A 14,400-nucleotide genomic window follows, 5' to 3' on the forward strand; every position below is an offset into this window, starting at 1 on the left:
CGGGCACCCATATGTAGAGGTTTACTCCTCGACACAGTGGGCCCGGGTTCGACTCTGACCTGCGGCCCCTTTGCTGCATGTCATTCCTCCTTCTCTCCCCCCCCCCCCCTTTCATGTCTTCAGCTGTACTATTAAATAAAAAAAAAATGTACGCTGTTAAAATGGGTTTGCGTTAACGCCGTTAATACCGCGTTTAACTGACAGCGCTAGAAATTATCTACTTGCGGCCATAAAAAACATTGCCATTCTGACTTTTTAGGACACCTGAAAAACGTACAAAAGCTTAAGTCATCTCAGAACAAAATTGTGAGAACACTAAGATTTATATGAGATCAAGTCAAGTTTAGACATGACCTAAACTGAACAAAAGAGAAGACAGACTACACCATAGGCCAACAACGTGGAGGCCAAAAGCTGAGTGCACACTGCATTTAACGAGGACTGAGTCATATTCTCCCTAAAGCATCATGCAGGTTGAGGCTCTCGGTACTGTATTTAACAGGTCATCGCTGTCTTCCTTTTCCTCCTTCCTCCGCCTCTTCCTACAGTCTGCAGGGAAAAGCGATCCAAACTATTTGCTGCAAAAATAGAACTGTGACCCAGGTTTATAATTGTTGTTGTCAAGCAGTTCATGATGCCTGGCCTATTTCGCTATTTTGAGCCTCTATCCAAATTTTGGACGACATACTGATACTAACACTGAACAAGCTTGACATGAGTTTGGTAAATGATAGTGAAGACAGGAAACATAGGGGAGAGAGGAAAATATGACGTGAGACTGTCCAGGATCAACTCATTCTTAATCAGTCACAGGCCAAACCACAACACAAATATCCTGTTCCTTGAATAGATTCTAGCAAATCACTTTAGGGCAGATGTACACTTCCACCTTCTTTTTAAAACATTTCATTGATTCAGTGCCATCTTCTTCCAAGCTGTCAGTTACGTACATTAAGCATTTATGTCTAGAGTGGAAACACTGACACTCCTTTTACCATCCAAGAGCGCTGTGTGGAAACCCTGTGTTGTGAAGTAGCTTGATAAAGTGGCTGCTCCTTAAGAACAGACTCGGCTTTGTTGACAGCAGCCCATTGCTCTGCTGGGAGAAGAAAGGCTACTCTGAAAGCCTCAAGGCTGCCAAGACACAGCCTGCCTTTCACATGTTGGGTAGTTTTGACACAATGCTTTGTTAGTCATGGTGACCACTAAGATCTATGATGGCAAAATTCTGGCAAGTGTCGTCACTGCTGCTTTTAGCAATGTCCTATGAATAAACTGTATGCAATTCTGCACAGAGGTTTAGTTCATCAAAGTGCAACTCTAATTCCCACTCTAAGTGACTTTGTACTCGATTTGATGAGACACGCCCATGCAATTTGATGGCACAGCACTCCATTAGCTACTCTTGATCAATAGTCTCAGAAGCAGCAAGTGCTGCGTTCTGAGATATCAAATGACTTTCTGACTAATAATGACTCAGAGGAGCAGCAGAGGGGTTGCACTGAAGGTCAACACCTTCATCATGCATCTGTCAAGGAGTGTCTAACACTGTTTATTCATTTGGTTCAGGAAGTAGCTACACATGGGATGTCCAAGGCGATGAAAGTCACAAATCAAATGGCTTGCTTGGCCGTGGTCACAACTATCTATCTCATGTTACAGGAGCTTAGCAGCTCATACAGTGTTACTGGGGAGTGGCACTCATCTGTGTGAATCCTTCCTTTAAAAAAGAAGAGTGAGTCAATACAAGGCTTGTCGTAGATGAGCTGCAGAAGAAGGCTTGCTAAAAGAACAGATAACAAGAGAAGGCTTTTACTGAGGGTTGGGGACGAAACCTATTTGTCACTTTCGAATGGATCTAAATCTTCCAGTGCATGGTGGGACTACCACTTTGTATTTGAAATATTTAAACTATCATTTAAACATGGGACAAAACTTCATGGTGTGATTTACAAGGAAAGTTCATAGTCCATACATGTAATTTTTTGATAATGTGTGCTTGAATTACAATAAGTGTGTCATATAACCAACTAGTAATTTATACTCTTATATCAAAACTTAATCTGCACATTATCTGTGCCCTCAAAGACAGCAGGTGCATTGTATGGAAGCTTCTGGTTTAGAGCGCTGGCCCCTTTTTTTTTTTATTCCAAGTTACGCACTGGATAAAGATAAGACGGTTTGCGAACTTTATGAAATATAGTTAAGGATAAGGCCAAATGGGACATTATGTGAAATATCAATTCCAAGTTTGTTATATAATCATTCAAACTTGATTATTTTAGAAAAAGCGACAAGCCTAGTGCATTGTATCCTTTGTCATGGTCTGCAGTCATAAACACTTAATTGACAAGAGAGAGGGGGTTTCCCTTTACCAGTTCACACTCCTGTTCCCGAGAGGGGCCGACAGCTGTCCGGTCTTCCTGACTTGGCTCCCTGCACTTCCTCATCAATTCATCACTCCTACGTGTCCTCCTATCCTGACAAATTTTCATCTTGAATAAAAATGTGGACTACAGGTGCTGTGTAAATCCATAACACAACAGCAAAGACAAGAGGTTCCTTTTCAATAAAGACTATTCAAAAATGTCGGATTCTGTCGTCCTTGTGTTGTTGCCAAGATGACGGAATCAAATAATGAGCAGCATGAAATCATTTCCCTTGACCAATTGCAGGAAGCTTGAGTACCAAGTAATAGGAAACATTTTCTTTTGTATGCCTTAAGCACTTTAGTTAATAAACACATTGGTTTCCCATTCGTAAAGGATTAAAGAAGTGGGTGATTGAAATGACTGCTCAAGGCCTCATCAAATACTGCTCTAAACATAGTTTAGTATTTTAAAAAAAACTCTCTCAGGCTTTAGGTCTCTCAAAGTTTAAAGAACTTGAAGACTAACAACACTTCCAAGTGTCTTGCTGACGTTTTCTGCAGAACAAGTGAAATACTACAGTTGAGCCTAACTTCCAGTATTTGCATTTTTTTTGTTATTGTTGCATAAAGCACAGTGGTATTTTGTAACCTCGTCACATTGCAGAAGATAGTAACTTTTTTTTCATCCAAAGATCGACAATACAGCCACAAAGTGAGCTGCACATAGGAGCAGCATTTCTTTATCCCATGCATATAAAAAAAAAAAGAGTTATAAAAATAATGAAGTAAAACATTTCTGAAACAAAAAGGGCCTGGTATTTGATACACTGCCGATTTTGCAGCTTTTCCCACTTACAAAGCATGTAGAAGTCTGTAATTTTTATCATAGGTACTCTTCAACTGTGAGAGACGGAATCTAAAACAAAAATCCAGAAAATCACATTGTATGATTTTTAAGTAATTCATTTGCATTTTATTGCGTGACATAAGTATTTGATACATCAGAAAAGCAGAACTTCATATGTGGTCCAGAAACCTTTGTTTGCAATTACAGAGATCGTACGTTTTCTGTAGTTCTTGACCAGGTTTGCACACACTGCAGCAGGGATTTTGGCCCACTCCTCCATACGGACCTTCTCCAGATCCTTCAGGTTTTGGGGGCTGTCGCTGGGCAATACGGACTTTCAGCTCCCTCCAAAGATTTTCTATTGGGTTCAGGTCTAGAGACTGGATGGCCACTCCAGGACCTTGAGATGTTTCTTACGGAGCCACTCCTTAGTTGCCCTGGCTGTGTGTTTCGGTGTTTTGTCATGCTGGAAGACCCAGCCAGGACCCATCTTCAATGCTCTTACTGAGGGAAGGAGGTTGTTGGCCAAGATCTCGCGATACATGGCCCCATCCATCCTCCCCTCAATACGGTGCAGTCGTCCTGTCACCTTTGCAGAAAAGCATCCCAAAAGAATGATGTTTCCACCCCCATGCTTCACGGTTGTGATGGTGTTCTTGGGGTTGTAATCATCCTTCTTCCTCCAAACACGGCGAGTGGAGTTTAGACCAAAAAGCTCTATTTTTGTCTCATCAGACCACACGACTTTCTCCCATTCCTCCTCTGGATTATCCAGATGGTCATCGGCAAACTTTAGACGGGCCAGGACATGCGTTGGCTTGAGCAGGGGGACCTTGCGTGCGCTGCAGGATTTTAATGCATGACGGCGTAGTGTGTTACTAATTGTTTTCTTTGAGACTGTGGTCCCAGCTCTCTTCAGGTCTTTGACCAGGTCCTGCCGTGTAGTTCTGGGCTGATCCCTCACATTCCTCATGATCATTGATGCCCCACGAGGTGAGATCTTGCATGGTGCCCCAGACCGAGGGAGATTGACCTTCCTCTTGAACTTCTTCCATTTTCTAATAATTGCACCAACAGTTGTTGCCTTCTCACCAAACTGCTTGCCTATTGTCCTGTAGCCCATCCCAGGTTTGGTCTTGGCCTTGTGGTGGTCTACAATTTTATCCCTGATGTCCTTACACAGCTCTCTGGTCTTGGCCATTGTGGAGGGGTTGGAGTCTGTTTGATTGAGCATGTGGACAGGTATCTTTTATACAGGTAAAGAGTTCAAACAGGTGCAGTTAATACAGGTAATGAGTGAAGAACAGGAGGGCTTCTTAAAGAAAAACTAACAGGTCTGTGAGAGACAGAATTCTTACTGGTTGGTAGGTGATCAAATACTTATGTCATGCAATAAAATGCAAATTAATTATTTAAAAATCATTAGGGGTGGGGGAAAAAATCGATACAGCATAGTATCGCGATATTTCTCGTGGCAATACTGTATCGATACAAAGGCGCCAAGTATCGATCTTTTATTATTTAAATTGCACATCAGAATTTAACTTTTTGGTAGTAGAATAATAAAATCAATTGCTTATTCAGTCCACCAGATGGCGCTGTTTGTTTTCTGGTGAGGTCAGCGGGGTGACTGTCAGCGTGCAGGCGGATGTAGATAAAATAATCATGGCAGCGTCAGAGAAAAAAATCAGAAATGCACCATCTGCGTTTAAATCAAGTGTTTGGACTTTTTTCGGATTTTTTAACAAGGAGGGGACAACTGAGATGGATATGAGACATGGGATTTGCAAGGAGTGTCGTATGCAAATAAAATACTCAGGGAATACCACAAACATGAGGGCTCATCTCACACGCCACCATCCAGAGTTAGCGTTAGCCGAGGACGGTAAAGCTAATGCTAAACCAGCTCCGCCAAAAAACCAACCAACACTGGACACACTTAGCTTGACAAAGCTACCTCCCAATTCAGAGCGAGCTAAGAAAATAACTCAAGCCATCGCCTACTTCATGTGCAAAGACCTGCGTCCTTACAACGTTGTGGAAAATGAAGGATTTTGTCATTGCTAAAAACACGGAACCAAGGTACGTGACTCCGTCGCGCGCCGCTTTTTGTACTCATTTTAATTGTAAAAATACCTGTAGTAGCACAGCAGTGCATACCTGTTGGTATTACAGTCTAGTCCACCTTAATTAAAAATGCAAACAGTTCAGTTTGCCAGGTGTATACAACATTTATAACATGTTCATTAAAGTGCTGGTTAGTTAGTCAGCTTGACAGTCACATTTTACAGCAATAAAATTCATGTGAGATGAACAAACAGATGTTGACAAAGTTTTCCTTTGGGGACATAATAATGAAGTTGGAAAAAAGGTAATAAATTGCAATATATTGCAGAATATCGCAATATGTTTAAAATCGCAATAATATCGTATCGTGACCTAAGTATCGTGATAATATCGTATCGTGGTACCTCTGGTGATTCCCACCCCTAAAAATCATACAATGTGATTTTCAGGATTTTTGTTTTAGATTCCGTCTCTCACAGTTGAAGTGTACCTATGATAAAAATTACAGACCTCTACATGCTTTGTAAGTAGGAAAACCTGCAAAATTGGCAGTGTATCAAATACTTGTTCTCCCCACTGTAGTCAACTCAAAAGAATGGCTTTCTGATGTGACTGTGACGTGCACAGCAAAATAATTTTACAGCACTTTTAGCATCACTTGTTCAACTTAAACCTGACAGATATGAAGCTAAACTACAATAGGGATGCACCGATCCGACTTTTTCAGTCCCCATTCTGATACCGATACCTGGGCTTTGAGTATTGGCCGATACCGAGTACCGATCTGATACCAGTATTTAATTAATAAGCTGTATGCCTCACTGTGTGGAAGTGACTGGGATCATTCTTTATGTGTAAGGCAACGTCAGGCTTGACTTTAACATTGCTTTCCTAACTTCGTAATACAAAATGTAACAAATAAATACACAGATATTCATATTCACCAACTTCAAGCTGCATTATGGGTCAAACACAGATATCAAAGACAAAGATGAAGCTGACATGAACAGTTGTGTGAGCACAGGTTTTTCTCAGGATAGGCTTGATAATTGATGATCTTACTCAATAGTTTACCAGAATTGTTCATTCAAAGAATCAGCTCAACCCCCCTCTGAGCAGGGATGCATTCCTGCTTGTTGGGAATTCTTCACATTCCCCACATTCATCTTTAATTGAGGTCTGGTTCATTGTCTCAATAGATGCTGAGCACTAGTGATGGATCTTCGGTAGGCCTCAGTTTGTTATTTGACTCACAGTGGTTTGTAGTCATGCTACACTTAAAATAATGGGTCAGTTTACGAGGGCTGAACTTTTATCTTCATGCATCCGGAATAACAAGATTAGACCCTTCCAAATTAATAAATTTAAAGGTCTACACATTTATCACAGTGAGTGCACCAGGTCTTCTCAGACAGACTTACGCATCCAAGAGTATCAAAAAGCTTAACTTCCTTTTCTGTGACTGGCAACCATCAGAATATGGAATTTGAAAGGTAGAGTTATTTGTAACCCAATTTCAATCATATTTTCAGGTCATTCAAAATCCACCTTGATTAACTGTGTTTAGTCTTCTTTCGTAAGACATTTTGAAGAGAATTCATGAGGGAGGAAGGCTGTGCAACATGTGGTTTTCTGGACAATGAGGTGAATAGCTTTTCTTTGGCACAGCCCCACCCTGAGAATCTCTAAAGAAATGCAATTAGACAGCCTCAAGCCTTTCCTTTCCAAGGATGATCATTTCCTCTACAGTCATTTAAACTTGAGTGACTGAGCAGCCATTGAAAATGCTACAAATCAAGACTATGAAAAAAAAAAAAAAACTTTTTTTTTTTTTTTTTTTTTTTTTTTTTTTAAAGATAGGAGTCACACACACTGTTTATTTTTGAGCTTTGCAATGTATGACTAATGGGACTGGTGGGACTAAAATCAAAAGAAATTACATCTGATCATTAACTTCAATGACATCATAATACTGTCCATGTTTTAGTGTTGCTCAGCAACTGGAAAAAATTACAGGCCTATTCATTCATGCCACTGTTGGAAACATCAGATCACAATTCAGAATGTCCACAAAGCCTGAATCATTTCAACCCATGAGAGTTGAGGTTCAACAGGACATTTAAATGTGTCAGGAAATGCTGACAAGCACGGAATTCATGTTAGCAACAATGTAATGTTTCAATATTTAAAGTCACATTTATCGATTTCTTTACACCCATCTCTAACATATCATCATCTTCTAACATTATAGGCTACCTAATGTGTAGCAAACATTTGCCCTTTTACTGACACCTAGCAACATTAGCATTTATTTTGAATCACAAGGTTATCTAATGAATGTTAGTCCAAGATTTACTCTCCTTTCAGGTCCTTTTTATTGCTCTTCTTTAGCTGCTAGATATTCGGTTTTCTTCACTAGCTAGTGACTGGTACTGACCAGAAAGCACAATATCAGAATGTTTTTGCTGAAAACAGCTGCATTCTGATGCTTTGAAAATGGTTAATAATAAGAGTGTACATACTTCATATAATAAGAGTGTAAACCCCAAAAAATAACCTAAAAGAGACTATAAAAGCAGCAGAGTTGGCTGTTAAGGCTGCGTTCACACAGCCTGCGTCGGCCGTCCAACGATCCGGCAAAAACGCGGGTCTTTCTATTCATTTTGAATGGGGGTGCGTTAAGGCTGCGGCAGGGGTTGCCGCGAGTGGGACGGTGCAGCGAAAAGTTGAGACTTACTCAACTTTTGGAGAAGAACAACCCCACGTCACGCCGCGGGGGCCAATCATTTAACCGGCGATGAACTTGCCGGTTTGAGGCGGTGTGAAAATCCCGTACAGTAAACATTTCTTTTAGCCTTTATCGCTGCCACAATAAAGTTTAAAAACACTAGGAGGGTAAAAAATGAAACAAGCACTGAACAGCCTGGGAGTTTGTGTAATAACTGAACGACAACAAAGCACTCGCTATGTCTCACTCGTCTCTTTTCTTTCTCTCTAACTCACTTGTAAAAATAAAGTTGCCTTCAAGTGCAGTCGGAAACGTCGAGATCTATAAACAATCTGACAGAAAACATTAATTGCGAAATATAAAGTCTACTTGTGCTTTGTTGGGGGGTTTAGGAACATAACAGGAACTTGAAGCACTATTGCAATGTTTTCAACTATGTTTTACTGTGCTCACTTTAACTTTGGAGTAGTAGCATGTATCTAAAAATAAGGAAGTGGTGGGTTAATTTTTCTTGCTTACCCAATATTACAATTCCTTTGAAGGACAGAGTAGTACATTTATCTTGAATGACCCCTTAACAAACCTACTTTTAATTGTTTTAATTTTTACATGCAGATCTCTTTACTATTAGTAGTTACATCTGATTACAAAAACATAATTGATTAAGGAATTATTACCATCAGTTAAAGTAAAAAGTTTTACTATGCACAACCAAAATTGTTAATAACAGTATTTATGAACGATTATCCAAGGTATTACTGCAGTATGATTTGGTAGAGAGCGTGTTCTGTCAACGTATGATGTCAAAAATAAACATAACACCCCATTTAAACACCTCTCTCATAATGCCTCTCAGAGGAAGGAAGTCTTGTGGCTGTAGAGACAATGGGTTATAGACCTATAATTTGACAGTGCATATAAAATTAAGTTAGTCAAGTAGTTTTAAATGGTTATAAAACCTACTAAATAAACTGCGGGCTAATGGTAGGCGATCCCGCTAAACGGAGAATTCCTTTGCTGACAGGAGACTAAAGAGCAATTGTCCAAACATATCGCCTGACAACCACCAGGGTTGACAGAGAGAACACACATGAACCAAGTCTGCCTTTATTTGGCCTTTATCTAGGGTTGCAAAAACGAATCGATAAAATCGATAAAATTCGATTTTTATAATAGTTGGCAACAAATTTCATTATTGATTCGTTGTGTTGCGCAACTATTACGCCACTCAGTCGTGGAGATAAAAAAAAAAAAAGCGGAGCGGAGCAGAGAGGAGCGAAAGAAAAGAAAAAAGAGCAGAGCGGGGGTAGAGGAAATACGGAGAGAGACCGGAGAGACCCGTAACGTTGTTCTGAAACACTCGGCGGAGGCAGAGAAATCAGTACGACCCAAGTCATCCAAGGTGTGGTAGCATTTCACACTAAATAAATCAAAAACGTGTTAATTGCAAGATAAGCAAAAGCGACACGGCATGGCACGGGCGCACCACGGTGATGAGTCAGCACATAAAACTTAAACATGTGGAGTCATTGATGAGGAGGAAGGGAGTTCAACAGCAGGGTAAAGTCACTACACTATCCTACTTCTGTTCCGTTCTGAAGTGAGGAACGTACCGTCCCTCCAGTAGCTCTTCTGGTGCTGGTGTGGTGTTTACTCGTTATCCAGCTGACTAGCATGACAAGCTAGCTTTAGCTCGTTAATAACAGTAGTAAAGCAGGGGTTGTGTAGTTTGCAAGACTAAAGACACAGTTTTGTTCACTCGCCTTTTTTGGCCCATTCAATTTTTTAATCTGTTGTCATGTATATATTCTGTGCTTTGTCCCATATCAGTTATTGTTGACAAATATATTTGTGTGTGTTGTATAAATGAACTTAACTTGCACTTACTACAATGATGGTAATAATTGAATAAGCTTCAAGTTTGTGTGTGTGTGCGTGTGTGTGTGTGTGTGTGTCTTGTCTGTATCTGCTCTTTGGGTTACTTACCTTTTACTTTACCTTTACACAACTATTAACTAAAACAACAAGTATGTATGTAAGTATTGAGTTGATGTTAGGGCTGCCACCTCTTAGTCGATTAGTCGACTAATCGGTCATTTTGGTCTTAGTCGACTAAGATTTCTTTAGTCGATTAGTCATTTTTTATGCTTATTCATGCTTAATTACTTATTTCCAAGAAACTTCTGAGCACATTTATGGTAAACACAAGATTTAAAGTGGTGCTTTTGCAGGATTAATTGTGGAGAAACTCAGTTTTACAGATGTTTAATTAACTACATTTATATTGTGCTTTTCTAGTCTTAACCACCTCTCAAAGCGCACAACTCTGTCAATTAAATCAACTAATCGATTAGTCAACAAAATCGTATAAGTGTTAGTCAACTAAGAATTTCTTTAGTCGAGGACAGCCCTAGTTGATGTCAATTAATGCTTTGTTTTTTTTATCCGATTAATCGAAAAAATAATCGACAGATTAATTGATTATTAAAATAATTCATTATAATAACCTTTATCCATTTATTTCTTTACAAGCCTCAACATCTGACAGACCCCTTATATCTCTTTGCTTCCTCTGTAAGAAACCTTCCATGTATTGGTTTGTGTTTCAGGTTAAAAATTTGAGGAAACAACACTTACTTGTTACCATTAAATGTGGCTCTGAGGAACACCATTGTGGTCAGGTCGTTTTTGATTCTAAAAATAATAAAATCCACAGCTGCATCTGGTCAAGAGGCTTTCAGAACAGTCTGGAAAAGCATAACTAATAGCTCTCAAGACATTTTAATTGCTCTGTGTGGGTAAAAAAAAACATTATGGGCACCAACCCTTATATATTATATGATAATGTATGAGCACTTGCCATAGTGCCTCAAGAGTGAGTCAAAATTACAGTTACTCTACCAAGGAAGTTTTATTTTTAGTTCAGTTTGTTTGTTTGTTTGTTTGTTTTGTTGTTTGTTGCCAGGTTCTCTCAAAAATGTGTCAACAATTTTGTTTAAATCTTGTGGTTTTAAGTTCTAGGGTATAGATCAAGACATAAGTAATTAGTTTATGTATGCATTGATGCACATTATGTGTTTCTTCAGAATATCTTGCCAATTATTTGATGCTAGTGAGTCAGCTATGGAAAAAGACCATATTTTGAGGTGTGGTCTTTCTTTACATAAATACCTAGCTACATCATTCACTACTGACTAAACTTTTTTTGCTATCACAATGTACAATCCATATAAATAGCATGGGGGGGGGGGTCACAACTTTTGTTGACAGCTATCAAAATACAGTAAATACATTTTTGCAGCAGGAATATAGCGAGATTCCCACACAATCTGATGAGTCACAACACCGGATCCACTTGCAAATTAACAATGTTGACACTTGTGCAGCATTGGTGGAGGTTTGATTGTGCTATCTAATTCCATTTCATACATTTAGCAGAGCATTAACAGCTGGCATATGATATTTATGACATGCATCAATAATCAATCATTTCTTTAACTGTCACATGCAGCAGCATAGAATATGTAAATCTGTTGGGAAGTTTTGGTTGCAAAAGACATCTATTGCAATAAACTTTACCACTAAGGTTTAAATAGTGTTCCTGAAAACAAATATTCTGTATTTGAGGTTCATTCATGTTCTCATTCACAGCTATATTCTATGACAACTAGTGCAGCCGTCTTTTCAAATGAACTGGATTTAAATTAAACAAGAATTCCCTGTAGCCTGCTCCACTACCTGGCTCATACATACCAGCAGGCTGCAGTGCCTACGTCAACATATGGCAGTCAGATAAAGAGGCAGGGCATATTTTCAAGGGGAAAAGGGCGTCACTGCCCTTTGCCCCGAGTCAAACAACTTCAAGAAACTTTGATAGAATGTATAAATCTTCTCTGCTATTACACACATTAAGACGGAGCTAGTATACCAGTGAGCGTTGTGTTTCAACGTTCAAGTAAGTTAATTCGAGAGCAGACGGTGTGGGACAAAGAGCGACAGGTAGCCTACAACACCCGCTGAGTTCAGGCAGGCTTTACCAGATACAGTTTACAAAGGGGAGAAAGTTACTCACCCGAACAAGGTTGCTAACAGCCGCCTGCACGGCAGCCACCGGCGCCGTCAGATCTGGAATAGCTTTCCCGTCAACTTCACCTTCTTCGTGCATTATCACCAGATGGGATATCTGCTGAGCCACCGGCTCCAGGATACTTTCTATCGTCTTCGTGTGAAAAACCGGCATGGTGACAACTTTATAACACTATCCAAGAGAAAAACAAGTAAATATCCTACCACCTGAGGCAGTTGTCTCTCAAACTGTCGCTACAAAAATCTACAACACTCCCGATAGCTTTTTTTCCGGGACAGTTCACCCTCCGGTATGTAGACTACAACTACCCCCGTAAAACCATCAACGTGAAAAACTCCCAGCCAGAGAGTGAGCGCGAGCAACCTCAACGTCAACCAACGTTCTGCGCCCTCTTAACCAATCAACCAGCGAGAAGGCAACTTCCTTGGCGTCTTATTGGTCAACAGGGGTGCCGCTCTGTATCAACACCTCCCGCTTCCACACAGGCGAGTTTGCTAGAGATCCGAGGTGCTCCCTAAAGTACGTAATAGATTCTCATGCCCTAAAAAGGGAAATACGTGTCTACTGTTTGTAAGGAGTAGATTCCAGCCGCTGTAAATTAACAAGCCAGACAAGCTCTGCTTTTGGCACTTTCTGCTCAGCAATTGGACCTGTGACTGATAGGCGATAAGATTGTAGACCTCAAAGAAAACAAACAGGACAGAACGGGATATTCCCAATAAGCTTCAAACTGAACCTACCAAATATATTCATAAAAGAAGATACTGAAGATTAAATTATGAAATGCCCTTTCATGGCTATTTTGTAACATCTAAACATCACTGAATTATGTTAGAGTCCATATGAGCAATTCAATTAGTATCAAATGGAATTAAACAAAATGAAGAGGATGTGCAAGCATCAGTGAGACATCACAGCATGGATGCCCAGCAGTGTCATTTCGCTATTGCAATATTGCAAAATTAGAGACTGAATTCTTGTTTCACATATTATAGATAACACCAACCACACACAATAGTGTTCAAACTCAGGATAGAGCTTTGTCAAGGCAACATGGCACATTGTTTCAATTCTTTCTCCGTCCCAACCTCCCACCCAGAAAAAACAATATTTGGGGATTGAAAACCAACTGCCATACAAACCAGCTAAGGAATTCCCACAGAATCCCAAGAGGGACTGCAAGGCAGCAGCCCATTGCCTAAAAAGGAAGTCCATAAAGGAGGAATCAAGGAAGTTACTCTGTTTGAACCCTTGTGTAAACATACAAGGGGCTGATACACTTTCCTTTTATATAAGGGGTTATTATACCAAATGTTAATGAAACATAATCACTTTGAAAAGATCAGGGGTTCTACATTATCTTGACTTTGATGTTTGCCTGTGAGTTATCTTCACCACAGACACCTCATTTTTTTAACCCAACTATTTGTATCTATGTATGTATACTATTTTAAGACACAAATAAAGTACCAAATGTAATTTCTCACACCGATATATAGTTTTTATGTCTACCCTGCTTTAACAGCTTTGCTTTGATACAAAGATTAACCAATAGACACTAGCACTAAATATATTCACCCTGTATCTCCCAAAACTCAGATAAATGCACTATTCAGCAGAGTTCATCCTGAATATAGACATCAAAGATGGCCTGTTGCTTCCTCAGCTCTCCAGTTACTGAAAAGGCTGCCCTGTGTGTCAATGCTGGAACGTGAGCAAGGCTGCTCAAGATAGGAGGTCTACACCTTCCTTTACTGTAGTGCCGATAAGTTCCTGTTGATGCATGGAGGGTGTCCTGACAGTGCAACCCGTGTATACCTCAACACCATACATCTTGAATTTGTTGTGCACTAAACATACTGAGATAGACAATCTTGTTTCTAGGATGCTTAATAAACCACATCACAACCGAAAGAGTTGTAAATGTTACTCAATGTGACAATCTGTTGACAGAATTCACCAAGTTTTTAATGTTAGGTTTTTCATCATGGCCCAGTTGGTAGTTTCTGACTGCTTTACTTTCTTTTATCCTTTTTAATCTCTACAAGAGTGAGCAACGGGCGCCATCCTCTGGTTAAAAGAAGTAAATGCACTTAGTGAAATGGGGAACGAGGAGAACACAACACAAGTTACTTTTAAATATGTAAAAAATGTAGAAAATGGCATCATTCATTTTATTACCCTAAATAGATTTTGGCTATCAGTCACTTTTCCATATGCAGGAAGTTGTGAGAAATAGCAGCTAAAGAGCAAATCAGCAGAGATTCACAGAGGCCACAAATTGGTGTTACACTGATTTC

General features: G+C 39.7%; 1 protein-coding gene across 2 annotated transcripts in view; it reads right to left on the reverse strand.

The window, feature by feature from the left end:
* LOC114548129 (vinculin) overlaps positions 1-12,485 on the reverse strand; it is a 31,106-nt gene extending 18,621 nt beyond the window's left edge. For both annotated transcript variants that reach the window (XM_028567875.1, XM_028567874.1), the window contains exon 1: positions 12,086-12,485. In XM_028567875.1, coding sequence (XP_028423676.1) covers positions 12,086-12,253 — 168 coding nt within the window. In that variant the 5' untranslated portion in view covers positions 12,254-12,485. The remainder of the gene's footprint in view (positions 1-12,085) is intronic.
* Positions 12,486-14,400: the final 1,915 nt, after the last annotated feature.

Source organism: Perca flavescens, chromosome 21, assembly GCF_004354835.1.
Source record: "Perca flavescens isolate YP-PL-M2 chromosome 21, PFLA_1.0, whole genome shotgun sequence".
Lineage (NCBI taxonomy): Eukaryota > Metazoa > Chordata > Actinopteri > Perciformes > Percidae > Perca > Perca flavescens.